Here is a 23895-nt window from a genome sequence, read left to right on the forward strand (position 1 = left end):
GAGAACGCATGTTAAAATATATATACATTTTCCCAACAATCAGCTTGTGTCGGCGGCTCGTTTTTTCTAGTGGCCGCGGCCACGAGATCTGTTACATACATAAAATAAATCACTAACTAATAGCACTTATATTAACTACCGTAGATGAACGGCTGTTTCACCGTAGTCTGATTGTGTTAGATAAACTCCACTAAAGTCGTCGTCAAAGGGTGTATGTACATCAGCAAATACGATTATATCTACATGACATTACATAAACATTACATCATGATTTACAAATAACCCCAGTGTATTATTATTATTATACCGATAAAAGAGTAACATGCCTTACCTTTAACCATCTCGAAACAACTTTTGAAGCACTCCGCTGATCAGAGCTCATGCGCTGGGGTCACATGGCGTGAGAACACTCTGCTAAAGCTAATGATTTGTGACGACACTTTAATGACTCGACCTCAGCTCAAACTATTGTATGTTAAATTAGGTGTACCAACACCTTGTCTTTCTCCTTCAGATGTCTTTTTCAACAAAGTTACACGCAGACAACTCAGAGGCAATAAATGTTGACTCTCTTGACTCAACTAGCGGAGGATCCACAAGCTATTGTATGTCAAATTAGGTGCAGCAACACCCTGACTATCTCCTTCAGATGCCTTTTTTGTTCAACAAAACTCCCCCCTTGACCCCTAGACGCACTGGTTGATAGCAAATCTAGCTCCGATGTATCACTTCTTTGGTTTGTTTTGCAAAAAATGGCTGCAAATCTATTTCATCAATGGTTGTTCGAAAATTTGACTCCGCATCCGGATGATATAATACAGGCCCCATACATGCCCATACATGTCATACATTTGAAAAAATTCACGTATAAGTCGCCGCCCCACCCAAACTATGGAAAACTTATAGTCTGAAAATTACAGTACTTTGTTGTATCGAATTATTACACCTGGCAATAAGTGGGGACTCGTCATGTCTTTTATGATGTGAAATAGAATTAAGTGGTTAAGTATAAAACATGGAGACGTATACAGTTTTGCAGCCGTCTATAAATGGTTTGTGTCTAAGGCCCAGTGAAAAGTTTATATGGCCGCAGCCAGACTGGGAAGCTGATTTTTGTGCACTTGTCCTCCGCCCAGCAGGCTCATATCTCTGAGAGTCAGTCACTCTCCATTGGGCAAGCAACAGCAGGGGAAGAGCAGCTTTCCTCCTAGCTACAGTTGGTATTTTACTTTCCAAGTCAAGGTTAGTGTGAAGTCCTTTATCTCTACTTATATTGATTTTCTCCGGTCATTACATAGGAACAGTTTCTCAGAAGTGGGAAATGGTTAAGATCCTCATCCTGGGAACTCCGAACACAGGAAAGACAGGTAGAGTGTAAAATAAATCAGTTCAGTCTGTTGGGCTGCCTCTGATTAACGCTTTACAAAGTGGGAAAATATGATTGGTATTATTTACTCATCACAACGACTGAGGATGAGCACCAGTTTAAACTTCCTGAGATGTTGATTCTGTGATTTCTGAGCAGAAGTGTGATCTGCCTGTTTTATTTCCACAGCCTTGTGCGTTCGTTTCATGACCAAGCGGTTCATTGGTGAATACGACCACAAGAAGGGTAAGAGTTAACATTCAAGAATATAAACAAGAAGGGTAAGAGTTAACATTCAAGAATATTATATATATATATACATATATATAGAGAGAGAGAGAATATATTCTTCCCTCTCACGATAGTCATGTGTTCCACCACAGAGGTGACCTACAGATGCTGTCGTCTGGTCGACCAGGAAGCTGTTGACCTTGAAATCTTGGATACAGCTTCTAAGGTATATTTGTTGATATTGTCACATCACCCAGAAACCCATTCCAAAGCCTTCACAACTTGTTACGTAAGCTCTTATTATTCAATTTCCAGTCAACACAAATGTTCTGATGCTAAGCCTCACTTGTTGTCAATTGCTGGAGAATTGGTGATTTAATCAAAAATGCTTGTTTCACTAGATTTTCATTTGTGTGTACTCATTTTAGGATTATTGTAGCATTTAATGAAAAAAAACCCTCTCACGATTATATTAAATAAAAGCATTTAATAAATGGCCCACGTTTGCATAGCAATGTTGTATTTGTAGTTGTAGTAAGCAATAGAAAATGTTGATTCTGAAAGGCTACTCATTCACTTGAAGCGCTTTAAAGTAGACTTGTGGCATTGTGTGTGAGTGTGACAGGAGAACTGTGCGCCTTCTCTGGAGGCTTCCATCCGCTGGGCTGATGGCTTCTTGTTGCTCTATTCCATCACGCACCGGAAAAGTTTCTTGGCGGTCTCACGGCTCAAAAGACTCATTGACCAAACCAAAAGGAGTCTGGGTAAGAAAGGACTCAACTCTCAAACATGAGAGACCTCACACGAATTTGACAGCGACGTGGTTGCCTCAGAAGTAAGACATTGACTCCTGACTAACCCAGCTAAACCCCAGCAGCAGCATTGTGTGATGCGCACAGGAACGGCGTGTTCACTGTTTGCTCTCTGTGTAACCCCTGGATGAAAGCCTGCCTATTGTCACCTTGACACACGTGCGCGCACACTCCGTCACCAGATACTCCCAGTGTCGTGGAGATACATACAAGTGTTTATGCATACACGTGACATTACTCATTAAATTCTCTAACAAAGCCATACAATTGTCCTAACACTCCATTTGTGACTAAGCTGTCCCAGCAGTGCTGGTTGCCAATAAAGCAGACTTGGAAATTGGCAGGGAGGTGACAACAGAAGAAGGAGAGAGACTGGCCCTTGATTTAAGGTTTGTGTGTATATACAGTAAATGCTGATACATTATCCGTACATGGGCCACACAGTCTCAGGGCTGATGACCATAGTCACGTGTGCATGTGTGAAGGTGTGGTTTCAGGGAGCTGTCAGTGGCTGACACCGCGTTAGCTGTGGAAGCGGCAGTGTTTCAGCTCATCAGGTTGGTGAACCGCTTGCAGATGTCTACAAATGCAGATGGTTCTTTTCCATTAAAGAAAGAATATCTTGAATGGTCACTGAAATAACTTGATATGTCATCTATAAATACTCTTTTTAAATGGTCTCAGGCATGTTATCTAGCATTAATGCACGTAAAACCTTTTACGTAAAGGCATTTAGATACAGCTTTAAGATACAGTGCCTTGCGAAAGTATTCGGCCGCCTTGAACCTTTCAACATATGGCGACGTTTCAGGGTTCAAACATAAAGATATAAAAGTTTAATTTATTGTCAAGAATCAACAAGTGGGACACAATCGTGAAGTGGAACAAAATTTATTGGATAATTTCAACTTTTTTAACAAACAAAAAACTGAAAAGTGGGGTGGGCAATATTATTCGGCCCCCTTGCGCTAATACTTTGTGGCGCCACCTTTTGCTGCAATTACAGCTGCAAGTCGCTTGGGGTATGTCTCTATCAGTTTTGCACATCGAGAAACTGGAATTCTTGCCCATTCTTCCTTGCAAAACAGCTTGAGCTCAGTGAGGTTGGATGGAGAACGTTTGTGAACAGCAGTCTTCAGCTCTTTCCACAGATTCTCGACAGGTCTGGACTTTGACTTGGCCATTCTAACACCTGGATACGTCTATTTGTGAACCATTCCATTGTAGATTTGGCTTTATGTTTTGGATCATTGTCCTGTTGGAAGATAAATCTCCGTCCCAGTCTCAGGTCTTTTGCAGACTCCAACAGGTTTTCTTCCAGAATGGTCCTGTATTTGGCTCCATCCATCTTCCCATCAATTTTAGCCATTTTCCCTGTCCCTGCTGAAGAAAAGCAGGCCCAAGCCATGATGCTGCCACCACCATGTTTGACAGTGGGGATGGTGCGTTCAGGGTGATGAGCTGTGTTGCTTTTACGCCAAACATATCGTTTTGCATTGTGGCCAAAAAGTTCGATTTTGGATTCATCTGACCAGAGCACCTTCTTCCACATGTTTGGTGTGTGTCCCAGGTGGCTTGTGGCAAACTTTAAACGAGACTTTTTATGGATATCTTTGAGAAATGGCTTTCTTCTTGCCACTCTTCCATAAAGACCAGATTTGTGCAGTGCACGACTGATTGTTGTCCTATGGACAGACTCTCCCACCTCAGCTGTAGTTATCTGCAGTTCATGGGTCTGTGATCATGGGCCTCTTGGCTGCATCTCTGATCAGTCTTCTCCTTGTTTGAGATGAAAGTTTGGAGGGACGGCCCGGGTCTTGGTAGATTTGCAGTGGTCTGATACTCCTTCCATTTCAATATAATTGCTTGCACAGTGCTCCTTGAGATGTTTAAAGCTTGGGAAATCTTTTTGTATCTAAATCCGGCTTTAAACTTCCCCACAACAGTATCTCGGACCTGCCTGGTGTGTTCCTTTGTCTTCATGGTTCTCTCTGCGCTTTAAACAGAACCCTGAGACTATCAAAGAGCAGGTGCATTTATACGGAGACTTGATTACACACAGGGGTATTCTATTTATCATCATCAGTCATTTAGGACAACATTGGATCATTCAAAGATCCTCACTGAACTTCTGGAGTGAGTTTGCTGCACTGAAAGTAAAGGGGCCGAATAATATTGCACGCCCCACTCTTCAGTTTTTTATTTGTTAAAAAAGTTGAACTTATCCAATAAATTTCGTTCCACTTCACGATTGTGTCCCACTTGTTGGACACTTGTTGGATCTTGACAAAAAATTAAAATTTTATATCTTTATGTTTGAAGCCTGAAATGTGGCGAAATATTCAAGGTTCAAGGGGGCCGAATACTTTCGCAAGGCACTGTAATACAAAGACAATATAGTGAGAATGTATGAGCAGTGTTAGAGTGGTGCTCACTCTAACTTATTTTGCAAGAACCACACGGGAGACAGTATGCCCTTTGAAACACCTGCAGATGGAGAGTCATTCGTCGCTGTATCAAATGAGGTCTGACTCTGGCCTCTTGCAAGAGCATCTTTATTAAGAGAAACAGGGTGGGGGTGAGAGTGGATTGGATGGAGAGAAAGCCCTTGACCTCTAGTCAAAGCATAGCAGGGGGTGTTTTACGACGTTGTGTAGGATGGGACGAGCTAGGTTATTTATTACAGGTTGCCTTCCAATATAAGCATAAAACTAATCTAGCTAGGTTATTCATTACAGGTTACATTCCAACATAATCATACGGTCAAGATAATCTGGAAAACTCTGACAAGCAGCATTGTACAGTGAGCGTAACAGTGTGCGTTTCCCTCACTGTCTTAACAGTAAACAGATCTTGTGTCATCCAAACTAGCAAACTTAACATCTAAACTATAGATCGATAATTATTTCCAGAGATACGCTACCGTTCAAATGTTTGGAGTCACTTAGAAATAGATGTCCTTGTTTTTAAAATCAAATTGTTATTTTTTTTCAATGAGGACAACATTAAACTAATCAGGAATACACTCTTTAAATTGTTAATGTGGTAAAGGACTAGTCAAGCTGCAAACGTCTGTTTTTTTAATGCAATATCTACATAGGCCCATTTCCAGCAACCATCTCTCCATTGTTCTAATGGTCCATTGTGTTTGCTAATTGCGTTGGAAGGCTAATGGATGATTAGAAAACCCTTGTGCAATTATGTTAGTTTTCATGGAAAACACTAAACTGTCTCGGTGACCCCAAACCTTTGAACGATAGTGTAGGTATTGTAAAATTAACCTATAGCTATCTCTTTTGAGCAGGACTGCAGCAGTCGTTCAATAATGTTCAACAAAAACTTGGCTGTTCTTCTTTCAAATTTCCACTGTTCACAAACTAAACAAGTGTGCTACTATGTAGTGGTTGATCACCACAAGCTGTGAAAAAGCGTGATTGTGAACCTGTCTGGAACCCACGATGGAGGGAGTTTCACTCTAGTATGAAATGCGATAATTAGAGAAGATTTATGTCCAACAGGGGGGCGATTAATAGAGAACACTTTTTGTCCGATCGCCAAGGGGCACTGAAATGGGCGATATGTACATTTTCCTTATGTAGTATGCAACACCTGCATCTCACTGGTGTTCTTAACACTAGAACAGCGGCTGTTCTGATCTACCTCTAAGAGCGGGGTGCGTCAATTGACGCTCCATCGATGCGACACGTTACCGTCGGACATCACATGTTGCGGACGTCATGTTATCGCGATCGTCTTGTTCGAGCGCACGCCCCGATAACGTAATTGTGTGAGGATATTGTAGCGGAGTGACGAGTGTAATTGTATCATAGTTTATGGAGAAAACCAATTTAAAAGGGACATTCGACGTGCTGTCAAATCTGTCATATTTAAACTTGCGCAATGACGTCAGCATGCGGTCGTGGAGGAAAAGTTTTGGGGGGAATTTTTAACAGAAGGTGCATGGTGGTGGCGCCTGATCTATCTTTACGCTTTCTACATTCAGATGGCGCTCGTCAGGGCGCTTGGAGCCTAACGAACCTCGCCATATTCAATCTTCAGTCTTTTGAGACACTCTGCCTTTTTGGGAGGGCCAGCACTGACAACCAGCCCTAGGCTTCGTCTCCCTCCTTGCACAGTTATTGATATAATAATATGTGCTAAACAATAAACTAACTAACTAACTAACTAACTAACTAACTAACTAACTAACTAACTAACCACCACCACCTCCCTCCCCAATGTAATCCGATCGGTTTACGTATCCAAAGTGAGGAAGAGGAGTCATTAGGAACCTCAGGCAGAGGGCCCGTGGCCTCCACGTTCCCACAACCATGTTCGGCAGTCAAAGAATGTCCCTGGCCAGAATTCAAGCCGGAAATTATTTTCTCGATCGTGACAACAAACACAAACAAAGTAGTTTGCTGATGACAAAAGACGATGAACTGCTTTGGGTGTGACAGAAAATTGTCACGTAGGAAAGGTTTTGGTGGGAATTTTTAACAGCATGGGCGATAATTAGAGGTAATGTTTTTTATTTATGTCATCGCTAACACACACTGGGCGATTATTACAATATGGGCGACAATTAGAATAAATACGGTAAAAATACTGACATTTAAAATATGAGATTTTCTTATTTACTTCGTTTTTACGGTCAAACTGAATCGTGTTTAAGATGTTCTAAACAAAGAATATTGCAATTCACTTTTGTAACTCACAATGCGACTCCTGCACCTGTCGACAAGTATTTTTGGCACATTCCACAAGAACTAACTCTGAGTAGCATTTTTCAGCTCCTTCCACATAGCGTGAATAGGATTTGGATCAGGACAATGTCCATTATTTTGTTTTTATGCATTCTTGAGTGTTTTTGATTGTTGGAAGACTCATGATATCATATCATGAAATCTCAAGGTTTTCTTGAGCCAAATATGTGGCCCAGTAACTTGGTTTCAATTTAGTCCTCCGAAGGGATAATGCCACAAACACCTGAAAACAACAAAATGGACAATTATTCTGAAGCGCCATAACCATGATTTTCGTCTTGGCCATTTCACAAGTTTTTTTTTTTTTTTTTATAATTCTGTTGGACCACAAAAAATAAAGCAATGCCTGATTTTCAACAGATTTTTAGTACAGGAAGCGACCACTACTCGCACTAAGTTTTTCTTGCCACCCATGTGTGACAGGCAAGTCCTGGATCGTCAGCGGTTTCTGCCTGACCGTCGTTCCTACATGCTGACTGTGCGCCATGCTCTCACCAAGAAACTGACCCGATCAAAAACAATGCAGTGGTGACTTTGACACACTCATCAGATTATCGAGAGGCACTTGAGTCTGTATTAAATCGACATGTAAATTACAGATTTGGTTTCTTCTCAATACAAAAAAATTCATTGGAGTTGCAACGTGATTGGCAAGGACTGCCTCGATCTGAGTGGGATTCAGAGTAAAGCTTCAATGGACAGTACAGTTTCTCTTCTATTCTAGAAGGCCGGGTTGAGTCAAAACCAACAATTTGAGAAAAGAAAATGATTTTGTAAGTGTATCTGAATTTGTATTTCCTAGCGCTGGAGTCAGGCCAAAGCCTTGCAGCTTCAAAAGCAACACTTTTGCGGTGACCCCAAAAATACTAGCAACCATTGCATTGGCAAACAGTGAAAAGCATTATAAACACCTTAGATTAGTCAATCATTTATAATAATTGTTTTTATTTATAATAAATAACAGGCGGCTCGGTGGAGCACTGGGTAGCACGTCCGCCTCACAGTTAGGAGGGTGCGGGTTCGATTCCACCTCCGGCCCTCCCTGTGCGGAGTTTGTTTGTCTCTGTGTGCCCTGCGATTGGCTGGCAACCGGTTCGGGGTGTCCTCCGCCTACTGCCCGATGACGGCTGGGATAGGCTCCAGCACGCCCGCGACCCCCGTGGGGACTAAGCGGTTCGGAAGATGGATGGATGGATGGATGGATGGATGGATGGATGGATCTTGACAGCCGATAATTACTAATGCACGCATATCATGACGGAAACGCCCTGGCACGGGAAGAGAATATGCAGCAGGGCGTGTGTCCGTGCAGGTGGTGCCAGCAAATGAGCTCGGTGACATCGGCCTCTACCAGGCTGACGGACGGGCAGAGCGGGAATCCAGCAGCCCCACCTAACCCTAACTGCTTTGGGTGTGACAGAAGATTGTCATATAAACTGGGGCGTTATTTGATGGCATAATTGCTATTCATTCCAAACTGGTGTTGGCGGCTTATATAAGGGCGAGTCGCCGTCGTTGCTATCAAGCGTCACTGCTGCAAGCAAAAAAGTTGAAAGCGCTCAAGTGATTGCACAGATGGCCTTTCACCTGCAAACCTTGTTCCTCCTCTGCGGCCTCGCCGGACTCTGGACCGGAACCGTAAGTGGCCGTCTTTCACGTACGCTCGCTGGTCTTTCCTTGTCTGCTATCAAGCACCTACAAAGCCATGGAGAAAGTCAAAGGTTGGCGGCTCACTTGCACTTGTTGAACATTTGATGGGTTGCTAGACAGACGCAATTGTTTTTGTGTTGCAGGCAACGGGTGCCCCAAAGACTGGACTCGCTTGGAGTGCAACTGTTACATCTATCAGCACGAGGCCAGGAACTTTGCAGATGCCGAGGTGGGCGGGGGGATGGGGTGGGGGGTGTAGGTTTAGGCGTAATTAAGTCGCTTTCCTTCCTTCCCAACAGAGCGTCTGCAACATTCTGGGTGGGAACCTGGTGTCCATCCACAACGCCCTGGAGAATTTTTTCGTTCATCAACTGATTCTCGCGTACAACAGCCCGAACGACACCTGGATTGGACTCCATGATGCCATTAATGTGAGTTCATTCTCACTGATTCATGACAAGTGTGCCACATGGAAAAGGAATTTGTCCTTCAGACTTTGTCTTGTCCTAAACTTGGAGGCCATCCAGTCGTCTCTTTCCTGACGGCTGGAGAGGCGGGGTACATGCTGACCCGCTAGCCAAGCAGAGCATTTGCATTCACACCTGGCGATAATGGAGAATAGCTTGCCATGAATGTTTTTCAAAGGTGGGAGGAATCCAGAGGAGCATGGCGAGGAGGAGCAAAGCCCACACAGGAAGGCCAGAGACCAGATTCAAACCCACAACCTCAGGACAACAAATGCATAGCGCATGGCTAAACCTACGCAATGTGCTGTTTTCCAGGAAGACAACAACTTCATTTGGACCGACGGCACACCGGAAGATTTCCTAGCTTTCACCGGCTCAGAGCCCGACAGCACCGGCAACTGCATCCAGATCAATCGAAGCGGTGAGTCACCAACACAGCATTGGGGTGAGATGAGGCTGGGTTACTGCCGGCTGCCGCATTTCAATACCAATTTTTTCCAGATGGATGTTGGGAGGACATGGTCTGCACGGATGAGTTTCCGTACGTTTGCATAAGAGAGACATCCGTGTGGTGAGCGCTGGCGGCCCCACCTCGCAGGCTTCGCCTCACCTCGGCGCTGCCCGAGAGCAAACGTTAGCAGTGTCTTTCATTTTCCAGCTTGGCTTCTTTTCTCTTTCATTTTGTTTTCCCCAAAAAGTACAGCAAAAAGCAACTTTCTAATAAAACAAGGAACCTGTCTGCATTCAAATGGGAACGTTTGTGTATTACCGTAGATTTAGACTATAAGACGTGACTTTTTTCTCAAATTTTGAACTCTTCGGTTTATAGTCCGGTGCGGTTTATATGGGATTTTTTCCGTAGTTTTTGTGATGACTTGATCACTTTTATACACTCGTAAAAAGGCTGTGGACCACTGTTGTGCGGCACCGCTTTGCTGGGCAGAGGGATATATGACACGGTCACTGGGGAGAAAAGTGGTGTGTTGATTGCATGTCCATCCGGCAGGCAAATAGTGCCGTATAATTCACACAAAGAAGAGACCGAACGAGATCAAGACAGACATTAGTGAAAGGAAGCTTTTACACACAAACCGTCATTATGGGGGGGGGGGAAGAAATGCATATCATCCCGCTTTTAAATGAAAGGCAGTCGATTTGGCCCATTGTTGATGACATTGTGTTTCCTTTCTGTATTTCCCAGTCACGTCTACTCTGGAGCTACACGTGTAGCTCGCTAGTTTAATGTAACTTAGCGCGTTGTGCATGACTTAAAATAAGCATGAACAGACCGTCATCATGGAAAATGCTAGAAGAAATGCATAAAAGCGACGACGAAAGAGAGACTGAGAAAGTGTGTGGCGAATGATATCTAACGCTATTCCAATCGGACACTGATGAGGAAGACTTCGATGGTTTCAGTGCACAGGAGGAAGATGAAGACGACGGCTCTCTTTTACTGGTGTTTTTTTTTTTTACCAGCCCTGTTAGTGCTGCGCTACCGTGTTGCTGCTGTGTTACTGCTGCGACTTTTACCGCTATGTTTTTTTTTATCCAGCCATGATGTGATTTTCTTTTTTGCAGTGGTCGGTAATGGCTGACTTGTAGTGTTCCTGTTCTGCTTGTTGTTTTATTGCTCTTGTTTGTCTTGTTGCTGTCTCCTTCTCACGCTCCTTCTTGTGTTCTGTTTTTCTTGTGATGAAGTTGTCTCCCCGATGTATGATTTATTGCAGGATTTGCATGGGATCTCGTATATAGAATTGCATTTATTTTCCGGGTTGACTCTGTCTTTTGGGTGAACCAGTATCTGACGGAGTGTTGTATGTGGTTTGATAGGTGTGTTTATGTTGTATTTTTTCATGGCTCTTTTGATGTGTTCCGTAATTCCTCTCACATACGGCAAGGCAACGTCACCATTCCGCTGGGTTCTTGTTTCCGTGTTTGTTTCTTTCTTTCCCCCTGTGTTTGGTATTTTTTTGTTTTTTTACCTATTCTGCACCTTTGGTTATTGCCCATTGTGGATACTGACATTTTTTGAGGGCGTGTTATGTCCTCCGGATCCGTGATTATTGTTGTGCGTTCGTATAGTGTTCTGACTACTGACAGTTTATGTCTAGTGGGATGTTCTGATGTCCAGAGGAGGTATTGGTCGGTGTGTGTGGGTTTTCTGTGTACTTTTATTTTTATGCCTCCGTTATCTGTGTGGTGTATGTTAATGTTTAGAAAGGCTATGGATCGATCGGTTTCTTCTTCATAAGTGAATTTGATGTTACCGGTGGTGTCTATGGTGTTGTGAGGTATACTAGATTTGTGAAATAACGAGGCTGACGTCAGGGCGCACGTGCGGCGTTGTTGACAAAGGACGAGGAATTTGATCGATGGATTTAATGATTTAGAGTGACACAGATGGTTTGATAATATTATTGCTTATATAATAGTTATTAGATATATGATTTATATATCGTTATATGGGCCTGTGGAATATTTTGAAGTGCAAGCGCTGTCAGTGGCACGCACACATTGTTGACAATGGACGATCGATGGACTAATTTATTGTCCTAAAATCTAGGGTGCGCATTATACATGGGTACAATTTTTTTTTTAATAAATTTTTTTTTTTTTTTGTAAGAAAATCATGGTACAACAATTTTTGAAGAAAATCTTGTCACGGATGGAGTGTGGAAAGGAGCAGGGCGACCAAGTGCAGCTTGGACCAGGGTTCATTGGAGGAACTCAAAACACAGACTTGGTAAACTAATAGGGGTGTAACGATACATCGATACACATCGATTAATCGATATAATGCTCTACGATTTATTGGCATCGATGGTAAAGGTAAACATCGATTTATATCGCCGTGTTTGACCTCGGACATTAGACGCGACTTTATTTTGAAATCCAGTTCATTGTTGCTTGCTTCCTCTCTCCGGGAGCAGTGCGCCTGGCGTTGTTGTATTGTGAGCAGAGCACGCGCGTGAAAGGGGAGGCGACAATTAGTACGCGGCTCCTGGGCTGGTGCTATGGCTAGTGTCCAAAGAGACGAGGAAATTTGCTCCCCTTTAGGCTTCAAGTCATTCGTTTGGAAGCACTATGGATTCCAAAGAAAAGATGGCTCAACGGACAAGACACGTGCAGTTTGTAAATCCTGCCATGCGGTGATCAAATATTCAGGGAGCACAAATCTCGCCGCACATTTAAAGAAAAAACACGACATCAAAGTTCAGTGTTAAAATAAGCACTTTGTATACTACAATACTCTTGTAATTTCCTAAATAAAGAGTTTGCAGTACCTTGTTGATTTTGCGTATGAATTGTTATAAATCAGGATATTGTTCTATATTTTTTATTAAAAAAAAAAAAATCGATCGTAGAGCACTATATCGCGATATATCGTGAATGAATCGCAGCAGGCTTTAAGATATCGGCAAATATCATATCGTAGTTCTTTATATCGATATTATATCGTATCGTGAAAAAAACCCCGCGATTTACACCCCTATAAACTAACATAATTCTCTAACAAAACCAACAACAGGACTGGCTGACAAAGACGTGGAACAAAAAGACAGGGTGACATTACCAAAGACAGGAGCAGAAACCTGTGTTATTGTCAAATATTGTTTGTTTTTTAATCTCCATCGCGGACTGGACGTCATACCGAGGCAGTATCACTGCGCATGCGCACTATGGGTCCGATGCGAATAGTCCTCTTCTCTTCTTGACTGACAATGAATGTGATAGTTTAATATATTCAGCAAATAACAAAATGCGTATTACAGGTAATATTTTATTTCACAACACTTTGCCTTGTTCCTTTCGTCTCTGCTGTTCACTTCAAACACGCTCCATACAAACGCAATGCTCTCGTATCAGACGCTTGCGAGATCACCTGCTCGTTTGCTGTCACAATGTACCCTACACAAATCCGAAACATTTGTTGCGGCTCCGAGTCACGACGAGGGGCACTTCAACTTCTCACCCATACAGAGCCGCGTTTTTCACATGTCCGCACGAACTGATCGCGGTGGTGCCTTTACGGGCAGTCGGAGAAATCAACGCCAAAAAAATAAAAAAATAATCCAGCCTAGTTAAAACCATACCAAAGACTATAAAAATGGGACCCATTGCCTCCCTGCTTGGCACTCAGCATTAAGGGTTGGAATTGAGGGGTTAGATCACCAAATGATTCCCGAGCGCGGCGCCGCTGCTGCTCACTGCTCCCCTCTCCCCCAGGGGATGGATCAAAATCACACGGGGATGGGTCAAATGCAGAGGACAACTTTCACCACACCCAGATGCGTGTGTGACGATCATTGGGACTTAAAATAATAATAATAATAATAATAATAATAATAATAATAATAATAATAATAATAATAATAATAATAATAATAATAATAATAATAATAATAATAATAATTGGGTGCGTATTATACATGGGTACAGGCTTTTTTCCAGCATCGACATGCCATTTTTAGGGTGCGTATTATACATGGGGGCTAGAGATGCACCGATCCGATATCTGGATCGGATATCGGTCCCGATATCAACAAAATAGATGGATCGGGTATCGGAAAATACAGCCGATCTGTGAGCCGATACTTTCCTTAATCTATTGGGACGCGGGCTACGTCATACGTCAGCAGCACGTGTGCCGCATGCCACGAGAGTTTTCTAAACAAACGCAAACATGGAGCGAACGTTCGCTTCTCTTCCCCGGGTTGCTAAGCGGACGTCAAACCATGCGCGTTCGCTTCTCTTCGGGTTGCTAATGGGACGTCAAAGGCTGCGCGTTCGCTTCTCTCCCGAATGGGGGGGGCTAATCGGATGTGAAACGCTGCGTGTTCGCTTCTCTTCCGGGGGGGTGTTAATGGGACGTCAAACGCTTTGTGTGGCGGGCTCTATCTAGTGTGGAAACTGAGAAGCTGAGCTCAAGCTTCTTGTGCGGGCCATATTCGATTATGTTTTCAGAATTTGCTGCGGGCCAATAAAAACTGGACCGTTAGTTTGGACACCCCAAATTTAGAGCAAAGAACTGTGTAGTCTGCCTGATGCCATTGCCTTTGGTCTTTTCTGTTCCACATGTAGAGTTATGTAGCTTGTTAAGTTTGAACTGGACTGCCCCTACACCTGTCTATGGACCCCGTGGAGGCTATTTTGTGTGTTTTGGGGTGTTCTCTTGTATTGAGGGGTGCTGGTTGGCCGCTGTTACTTTTTTTCCTTTGTCTTTTAGCTTTGTTTTGCTTTGATGGCTTTTATCTTGAGCACTTTCTGCCTTTCTTTGTGGCACCGTTGTGTGGCAGCCTTATGAGAGCCTATTGAGTTGCGCTCATGCCATCTGTGTGTCTTTTGTATACCCACTCTGTGGTATGAATACGGCTGGGGCCTGAATTTCCCCACCCCTGGGGATCAATAAATATACAATCAATCAATCAATCAATCAAGTCAACCATAATATCGGATCGGTATCGGGTATCGACCGATACGCAAAGCCACGGCATCGGTATCGGTATCGGAACTGAAAAAGTCGGATCGGTGCATCTCTAATGGGGGCGCATTATACATGGAATTTTTTTTGACTTTGACTAATAGTTTTTTTGAATAACTACGTTACGTCAGGCCCGTTCTCAGCTCTTCGTTTGTGTTAATGTCACGTGAGCATACCTATCGTTTAGCCTGTTGTTGCTCGTTCATGTCTTCTTGGTGTTGGATTTTGTCGAATAAATTTCCCCCAAAATTTGAGTTATACTCTGGAGCGACTTATTTATGGGGTTTTTTTCCACGTTATCGTGCATGTTATAGCCAATGCGACCTATATTCCGGAGCGAAAAATAAAAAAAAATACGGTATTTATTCCTACCAAAATTGCCTAATAAAACCAAGAAGCCAATTCTCTATGCGGAGCTTTGGGTCACATCAGTCTCTATCTGCAAAGGTAGCGATGCAGAGTGACAAAGAACACGTTTCTCTGACTCAGACATTTCACCAAAAAAGGTGGGCTTTGCAGTTTGTGTGTATATGTGTTCTATGTTGGCCGCCACGTTAATACTTGTGTTTGAGGTTAGTCCTGCACATTATTTATTGACTGTAACTAAAAAATAAAATGTATTTTAAATTTAAATGAATATATGAAAGAATACAATTTAAAATATAATTACTTAAATTAATTAATGTATATACTATAGGTCATCAAATCAGTGTCAGTTGAGGTTGCCAACTAGGTTTGCCTGTCGCATTTTTAAGGTCCAGCAGGTGTCAGCACTCAGTGACACAGTATGGTTTGTTGTCCTTTGGCTGGACTGCCAACAAAGAAGTTGTCTTGTCTTCCGCGTGAAATTGACCTCTCCTCTGAAGTGGGGGGTTTCCTGCCACAGCTCCACCTGAGGTCACACAAACCTCCCCAGACCTTCTCAGTGAATGAGAAATGAAAAGCAATTATTGCAAGCAGTACTACTAAGTAAACTAACGTGTCTACATGGTGAGCATACATGTCAATTCTTTAAATGTAAATTCTTACATATTGTATAATAAAATTGCCATTAAATACACTCCTCATGAAGCCATTTGGATAATATTTTATTCATTTTGTACATTAAAGCCTCACCCCAACAAAGTTTGTTCTTCAGGAGTTAAAGTAACTGAGGTGTCTACAACAACAACTATGACATATTTAAATTAATTTGTGTTTAGAGAAGTGTGGATCGTTTCAGTAGACCTAAAAGTCTATGGACGCGAATTGCTGTTTTAACAAATGGAGGGCTCATCGACAGCGGTGGCGCCCTCTCTGCTGGCTTTCACACACTTGGCCATTGTCTGCGAGGCTCTGCTGATGGCATCTGAACAAGAAAGGAAACAGAAGAAAATCTATTGACTTAGGCAGCTGGAGTCTTCTTAGGCCTTTCCAACTGTGAGTATTGCTCATACCCGTCATGTAGAAGTCCTTTACTGAAAGCTGAGGCGGTATCAGAGGCGCCGCAATTAGGTCTTGTTTTATCCCCTGGTGGAGAAAGGAATGATGGCGTCCAAGTGAATGTGTGTACATTTTGGAACTATCATCCACAAAAACGGATGAAGTTAAATTGCAATTGGTGAAACGCAACTGGCTGTCATTGTCGCACTGACTACTGTGGCTCAGAAAAACAAAGCTAAGAAAACTGTGAAAGACGATAAAATGTAATTTTACCTTGACAAGTTCATTTGCTTGCTTAAAATAGTTTGCCTCTTCCACGTCATCATATCGCACCAGGTTTGGAGACACCTCAGCAAGTCTGGATCGGACCTCGTCCAACGAGTCGTAGGGGAGCGTCACACCTGCCAGCTGCAGGCACAAAGGCGTGTCTCTTCGTGGCTGTCAACGTTTTGTTGTATGGCGCCTGGTGCAATCTTTCGCTCACCTCCGCCACAGCTCTGATAATCTTCCAGTCTTCTCGGGCCATTCCCGGCGCTGTCACGGCTACACGGGTGTGTTGGCTCCTCCCCTCCGTATTGACATATGTGGCATTTTTCTCTGTGTACGCAGCGCCGGGGAGGATTATATCCGCCATAGTGGCGCCAAGATCACCATGATGACCTGCAGGAATTGAAAAAGGAACTCAAGTATACTCTGGCATCACTTAGGGACACACGAGTACTGTGAGTGTGCATTTACCCTGGTAGATGATGAGGCTGTCCTTAGGAAGATCAGCTCGTGTGATGCACCCACTATCAGCTCCCAGCAAGAACAAGACTTTGGGTGGTTTTGTCCTGATGGCATCCACACCGGCCTTGTAGCCCAAGTCCAGAGCTGCTACTTGACTGGCCACTCTGCTCAAACCCAGAGAAACTGAAACTTGACAACCAATTCACCATAGCTGCCTTTCATACCTGTGCAGGACATTGAGCACTTTCCACCCTTCCTCCACTCCGCTACTGCTTCTGGCATTCTGAGCGATTGAGGAGACTGAACTCAAAATAGCAGCACCGTCTTCTCTCTGTAAAGCGCTACTTCCAACTATGACGACCGGACGCTTTGCAGCTGCGAGGACCTGCGCGCGGAGAAAATAGCCAGTGAGGAAAGTATACAGCTTGGTGATGTTTGCAACTCCAATGTCAAGTTAAAGCAGATGTTACCTGGCAGAATGCATGTGTTCCATCAGCCAGTTCTTTCAGCACAGATGTCTCCTCTCCAAGATGGTCATAGGTGTAACTCAGGTCAATATTGTGACCAACCAGGGCAACACGCAGCTCATTATGAAGCCAGCTGAATCAGGTAGAGACAATAAGGCATGGCAGAGACATGTTAACTTTCATTTAAAAAGGGCTTGATTAATCAACAGTTCCTCGACGTTGCAAGGCTCCAAATAAGAGATGGATGGTTCATGTCAGGCCACTACCCAACTTCAGATCTCGGTAAATGTCCTTATCACGGCTGTCGAAAATGGCCCTAACGGTGCAGAAAAAAACTCAACAGAAACAAGATATTATGATGACGCAAAGCGACCCGGAGACGGTTGACGTGACAGCATGTATTAAGGTTAGTTTGATGGGGCTAGCTTTGGTAAATCCTATCGCTAGCCTTAATGGATTCACACCAGTGGTAGCGGGACCGGAGGGCAGTAATGCAAAGTGACTCTTCTTGCCTGTTTGCTCAAGAGAACTTTAGTCATCATAGAAGCTTTAAGACTGTTGTGCACTGTTGAAATGCGTTCAACAAAGTGACTCTTCTTGACTGTGCGCTCAAGAGAACTATATTCATCATAGAAGCTTTAGTTAGGACTGTTGTGCACTGTCAAAATGTCAGTGCCAATTAAAAAGTCTGATTAATCTATTGTTGATTTATTCTTTGAAGTGTGAATTATAATTTGTGCAACTGTAATGCTTTGATTGATTGATTTGGTTATATAGTGATGTTACTACAGTTATAGTCATGAATACAGTTGTAGAGTACAAGTCATGAATACAGTTGTAGAGTACAAAGACACTAAACATGAAATAATCACTAAAACTTAACGTGTAAAATGATGAATATGCAACTAGCAACCACTACCCATAAAGCTTTTCTTGGACGAACGAGGCCAGTGAATTTTAGTGTGTACATTCTTGGAAAAGACAAAACACCTGCTGTAATATTGATGCTCAGTTTCTTGTTGGAAAGTGTAAAAAAAAAAAAAAAACTGAAACAGTGTACATTTGGTCGTGGGGATTCAAAAGTTTAGAGAAGAGCAAATTAAGTTCAACTTTAAAGGTTCGCGTGCATTTTTAGTACTTTCAATTGGTTGTGGAGTGAAATTTTTAATACCAATGCTCAATCTGCTTATTTGTGAAAGGGCAGAATTTTGGATACAATCGAATTGAACACCCAATAATTGAATTGAACGGTGCAGGTTAAATGAACATGCAGGTAATGTGTTTTACCTCTTGCGAATTCTGGCGTTGAACAACGGAGCTTCGTAACGTGGATTAGTCCCAACCAGTAGAAGCAGGTCACAGTCCTCAATGCCGGCAATGCGCGAGTTCAACAAGTAGTTGGACCGCAAATCGGTGCTGAAGAGGGAGTTAGAACAGAGGGAAATAGATGGAGACGCATGGTAGGCTAGTAGCCTTTTTTCTTCTTCTACATACCCAGCTCCAGCCATGGGGAAGACCTCCTCAGTGCAGAGGCTTTCCGAGTTCAACCTGTTGAGGAGATCTTTAAGGGAGACGAGAGCTTCAGCATCTGCCAAGCCTCCTGCGATGGCTGCCACTTCGCTGCCCTGTACACCTTGCAGCTAAACACACAAACAGCGTGGATTTCATGTCTGTTAATCGCAACGTTCCAAGCTGCCCGCCGTTTTGACCGCAACCTGTGAGGTCGTTCCCATGCCCTCATACTAAGGCATCTCAGTCCTTTTCAAATGTATCTTCTAAGGATGCTCAGCAAGCAATCATACTTACAGCTCCAGCCACACGAGTCAGTGCATCCTCCCAACTGACTGGGGTCAGTTGACCCGATTCATCCTTTACCATCGGCTGCGTCAACCGCTGCCTCTTCAGACCATCATAAGCAAACCTACAACACCCAACAAGCTCAATTTTTTTTTGTGTGATACAAATATGCTATAAGCTTGATGCAGCAGGGATTTTACCTGGTCTTGTCAGAGATCCATTCTTCATTAATGTCTTCATGCAGCCTGGGCAGCACCCTCATCACTTCACCCCCTCTTGTGCTCACTACAATGTTACTGCCCACGGCATCCAACACATCAATCGACTCCGTTTTCCTGCAATGTGGTAAACATTTCAAATGCAAGCCTTCTTTTGGATCAGTTCACCTGTAATTTCATCTACCTGGTTTCCCATGGCCGTGCGGTGAAGGCATACGGCTTGGAAGTGAGAGCGCCAACGGGGCAAATATCAATAACGTTTCCAGACAACTCAGACATGAACATCTTCTCCACATAAGTCCCGATTTGCAAGTTGTTTCCTCTTCCGGTTGTTCCCAAGTCTTCAACTCCAGCAATTTCGCTGGCAAATCTGCAAGAAAACAAGAATGAATGTATTTGTTTGGAGTTGAATCTCTTGTATCTTGATACTTGGATATCATCACATAATTTCATATATCGCTGTTACCGAACGCAGCGTGTGCACTGGATGCAACGAGTCATGATCGTTTTGATGAGCGGTCCAATGTTTTTGTCTTCCACTGCTCGTTTCTGCTCTGTGAAACGACTGCGGTCGGAGCCAAACTGCATGGACTGATCCTGAAAGCACAGCGGTCCAAAATGCTGAGTAGTAAATATGATTTCTTCTCTTTTTGTTTTCTAAACAATAACTACCTGCAAGTCGCACTCTCCTCCCTGATCACAAATTGGGCAGTCCAATGGGTGGTTGGCTAAGAGAAATTCCATCACTCCCTCTCTGGTAACACAAAAGAAATGTTTGAAATGTTACCAACACCTTGAAGACAGAAGCTACAGTTGGACTGATTTTTGACAAGCATCAAGGTTTGCACCTGGCTTTGCGAGTCTTTTCTGAGTTTGTGAGGATATTCCAGCCCTTCATGACGGGCATAGCACAGGCTGCCACCGGCTACAAGCAGAAACCAATTTACAGCAGCCATACTGTTGTCAAGAGCCTCATTTCTGAAAGATGAAGTGGAATATCATACCTTTGGAGCTTTCTCAATCTCTACTAGACACATGCGGCAATTTCCGGCCACTGAGAGGCGCTCATGGTAGCAGAACCGTGGGATCTGGATTCCTGCCTTTTCACAGGCCTGATCAGGAACAGTAACAAAAAAAATAAGAATATGAACACGCATACTGTAGTTGTCCAAATCTACCAAGTTTAACTTAGTTTACTTAGTTTGATTTCAATTCAAATATTATAAATATTGATGCATTATCATATTTCTATTCAATTATTGTGAATAAGCAAATAAGTTGATTTTACCTGTAGAACAGTAGTACCAGACTCCACCTCCACTGGCTTCCCGTCAACAAACACCTCCACCATGTTGCTAGCAGCACGCACGTTAACCGGCACTAAAACAAATACATGTTTACGTCAATACCATTTACATGCGAATGTTACACAGGCCAACTCACACAAAAAGAAACAACTTACTGGTATAGGATGGAGCCAAGCTGCCCTTGGTGGCTCCGGCCAAAGCTCGGCCAACATTTGGCAGGCGCAACATGATCCTTCATGAATAAAAAAACAACAATATGTATGTGTGTGTATATATAATATTTATATATATATATATATATATATATATATATATATATATAGATAGATAGATAGATAGATAGATAGATAGATAGATAGATAGATAGATAGATAGATAGATAGATAGATAGATAGATAGATAGATAGATAGATAGATAGATAGATAGATAGATAGTTAGTAGGGGTGTAACTAGAGATGCACCGATCCGATATCTGGATCGGATATCGGTCCCGATATCAACAAAATAGATGGATCGGGTATCGGAAAATACAGCCGATCTGTGAGCCGATACTTTCCTTAATCTATTGGGACGCGGGTTACGTCATACATCAGCAGCACGTGTGCCGCATGCCACGAGAGTTTTCTAAACAAACGCAAACATGGAGCGAACGTTCGCTTCTCTTCCCCGGGTTGCTAAGCGGACGTCAAACCCTGCGCGTTCGCTTCTCTTCGGGTTGCTAATGGGACGTCAAAGGCTGCGCGTTCGCTTCTCTCCCGAATGGGGGGGGGGGGAGTCTAATCGGATGTCAAACGCTGCGTGTTCGCTTCTCTTCCGGGGGGGGGGGGGGGTTAATGGGACGTTAAACGCTTTGTGTGGCGGGCTCCATCTAGTGTGGAAACTGAGAAGCTGAGCTCAAGCTTCTTGTGCGGGCCATATTCAATTATGTTTTCAGAATTTGCTGCGGGCCAATAAAAACTGGACCGTTAGTTTGGACACCCCTAATTTAGAGCAAAGAACTGTGTAGTCTGCCTGATGCCATTGCCTTTGGTCTTTTCTGTTCCACATGTAGAGTTATGTAGCTTGTTAAGTCAACCATAATATCGGATCGGTATCGGGTATCGACCGATACGCAAAGCCACGGCATCGGTATCGGAACTGAAAAAGTCGGATCGGTGCATCTCTAGGTGTAACGATACATCGATACACATCGATTAATCGATATAATGCTCTACGATTTATTGGCATCGATGCTAAAGGTAAACATCGATTTATATCGCCGTGTTTGACCTCGGACATTAGACGCGACTTTATTTTGAAATCCAGTTCATTGTTGCTTGCTTCCTCTTTCCGGGAGCAGGGAGCAGTGCGCGGCGTTCCTGCACGTGAAAGGGGAGGCGACAACTAGTACGCGGCTCCTGGGCTGGTGCTATGGCTAGTGTCCAAAGAGACGAGGAAATTTGCTCCCCTTTAGGCTTCAAGTCATTCGTTTGGAAGCACTATGGATTCCAAAGAAAAGATGGCTCAACGGACAAGACACGTGCAGTTTGTAAATCCTGCCACGCGGTGATCAAATATTCAGGGAGCACAAATCTCGCCGCACATTTAAAGAAAAAACACGACATCAAAGTTCAGTGTTAAAGTAAGCAATTTGTATACTACAATACTCTTGTAATTTCCTTAATAAAGAGTTTGCAGTACCTTGTTGATTTTGCGTATGAATTGTTATAAATCAGGATATTGTTCTATATTTTTTATTAAAAAAAAAAAAAAAAAAATCGATCGTAGAGCACTATATCGCGATATATCGTAAATGAATCGCAGCAGGCTTTAAGATATCGGCAAATATTGTATCGTAGTTCTTTATATCGATATTATATCGTATCGTGACAAAACCCGCGATTTACACCCCTAGTGTTAAAGTAAGCGATTTGTATACTACAATACTCTTGTAATTTCCTAAATAAAGAGTTTGCAGTACCTTGTTGATTTTGCGTTTGAATTGTTATAAATCAGGATATTGTTCTATATTTTTTATTTAAAAAAAAAAAAATCGATCGTAGAGCACTATATCGCGATATATCGTGAATGAATCGCAGCAGGCTTTAAGATATCGGCAAATATCGTATCGTAGTTCTTTATATCGATATTATATCGTATCGTGACAAAACCCGCGATTTACGCCCCTAACAGACAGACAGACAGACAGACAGACAGACAGACAGAACGACAGACAGACAGACAGACAGACAGACAGACAGAACGACAGACAGACAGAACGACAGACAGACAGAACGACAGACAGACAGAACGACAGACAGACAGAACGACAGACAGACAGACAGACAGACAGACAGACAGACAGACAGACAGACAGACAGACAGACCACGTTATCATTTATGGAGACATTCCAAAAATGTCACAGCACACGTAGAGGCACACGTTCAGTTTACCATCTGCCATCTAATGGAAGAGCATCGTTGTTTTCCTGTCACTCTTAAGGAGCTGGCATAGATCAATAAATGTGGCGTAAATAAGTAATAACTTCTGGACAAATTAAATGAACTTGGGATCATTTCATCTCGGATGATCTCACGAAAAGTTGTGTTTCTAATAATTCACTACGTTTACTGCCAAGAATCGCAACAAAAACTAGCGTTACTGACAAGACGTACAACAACCTTTCAGAGAGACATCTGGGGAATAAAAGAATGTGATTCAGGTAGTTGCTAACATTGAATTATGTAAAACTTGCCATTCTTTGAAAGCTAATAGGTGACACGCAGCAGCCAAATGACTCCTTGCTGGAAGGAGAATGGCATTAGCTAAACGCACTATTCAAGGACATACTAGTGTTAAAAGGGCTTCTCCGGGGACTGCGCAAGATATCACGTCATTTTCTACTTCTGTACAACCGAGATTCCAATAATTACAAATATATCAGATTACCTGTCGCTATTTGGCCTTCTGGACCAGAACAGCGGTGATTATATTCTTGCAATCCACAAGTAACGACGTATTTAGCGGAAGTGGCTAGCCCTTCAACTTCCGTTCAAGATAACGTGAAATTCACATTAAAAGTAACTTTGCCATCTAGTGGACGAATCGAGAAAACGTTACACAACCATAATATGTTGAAAGAGATATCGGATAAGTATATCCAACCATTATACGGAGAGACTATTTTAAAATTTCAA

The 23895-nt window shown here is 42.9% G+C and overlaps 3 protein-coding genes across 3 annotated transcripts; 2 read left to right on the top strand and 1 right to left on the bottom strand.

The window, feature by feature from the left end:
* The first annotated feature begins 1142 nt into the window (after nt 1-1142).
* zgc:110699 (uncharacterized protein LOC325371 homolog) lies at nt 1143-8730 on the top strand. Its single transcript, XM_061301194.1, has 8 exons — nt 1143-1216; nt 1299-1367; nt 1556-1612; nt 1750-1823; nt 2223-2361; nt 2705-2798; nt 2895-2966; nt 7599-8730. The coding sequence occupies exons 2-8, from the start codon at nt 1322-1324 to the stop codon at nt 7705-7707; spliced, it is 591 nt and encodes a 196-aa protein (XP_061157178.1). The 5' UTR covers nt 1143-1216; nt 1299-1321; the 3' UTR covers nt 7708-8730.
* Nucleotides 8731-8754: 24 nt separating this feature from the next.
* On the top strand, nt 8755-10041 carry LOC133169197 (galactose-specific lectin nattectin-like). The gene is made up of 5 exons (XM_061301182.1): nt 8755-8896; nt 8969-9054; nt 9125-9256; nt 9608-9713; nt 9794-10041. Exons 1-5 carry the CDS (start codon nt 8881-8883, stop codon nt 9865-9867), a joined length of 414 nt encoding a protein of 137 aa, XP_061157166.1. The 5' UTR covers nt 8755-8880; the 3' UTR covers nt 9868-10041.
* Nucleotides 10042-15848: 5807 nt separating this feature from the next.
* On the bottom strand, nt 15849-23787 carry ndufs1 (NADH:ubiquinone oxidoreductase core subunit S1). Its single transcript, XM_061301156.1, has 19 exons — nt 23648-23787; nt 20873-20949; nt 20699-20790; nt 20415-20522; nt 20259-20335; nt 20083-20164; nt 19877-20007; nt 19595-19780; nt 19393-19527; nt 19202-19316; nt 18890-19035; nt 18683-18811; nt 17399-17528; nt 17153-17313; nt 16938-17092; nt 16684-16859; nt 16473-16607; nt 16214-16286; nt 15849-16125 (listed from the first exon to the last, which is right to left on the bottom strand). The coding sequence occupies exons 2-19, from the start codon at nt 20943-20945 to the stop codon at nt 16034-16036; spliced, it is 2196 nt and encodes a 731-aa protein (XP_061157140.1). The 5' UTR covers nt 20946-20949; nt 23648-23787; the 3' UTR covers nt 15849-16033.
* Nucleotides 23788-23895: the final 108 nt, after the last annotated feature.

This window comes from Syngnathus typhle, linkage group LG2 (genome assembly GCF_033458585.1).
Source record: "Syngnathus typhle isolate RoL2023-S1 ecotype Sweden linkage group LG2, RoL_Styp_1.0, whole genome shotgun sequence".
NCBI lineage: Eukaryota > Metazoa > Chordata > Actinopteri > Syngnathiformes > Syngnathidae > Syngnathus > Syngnathus typhle.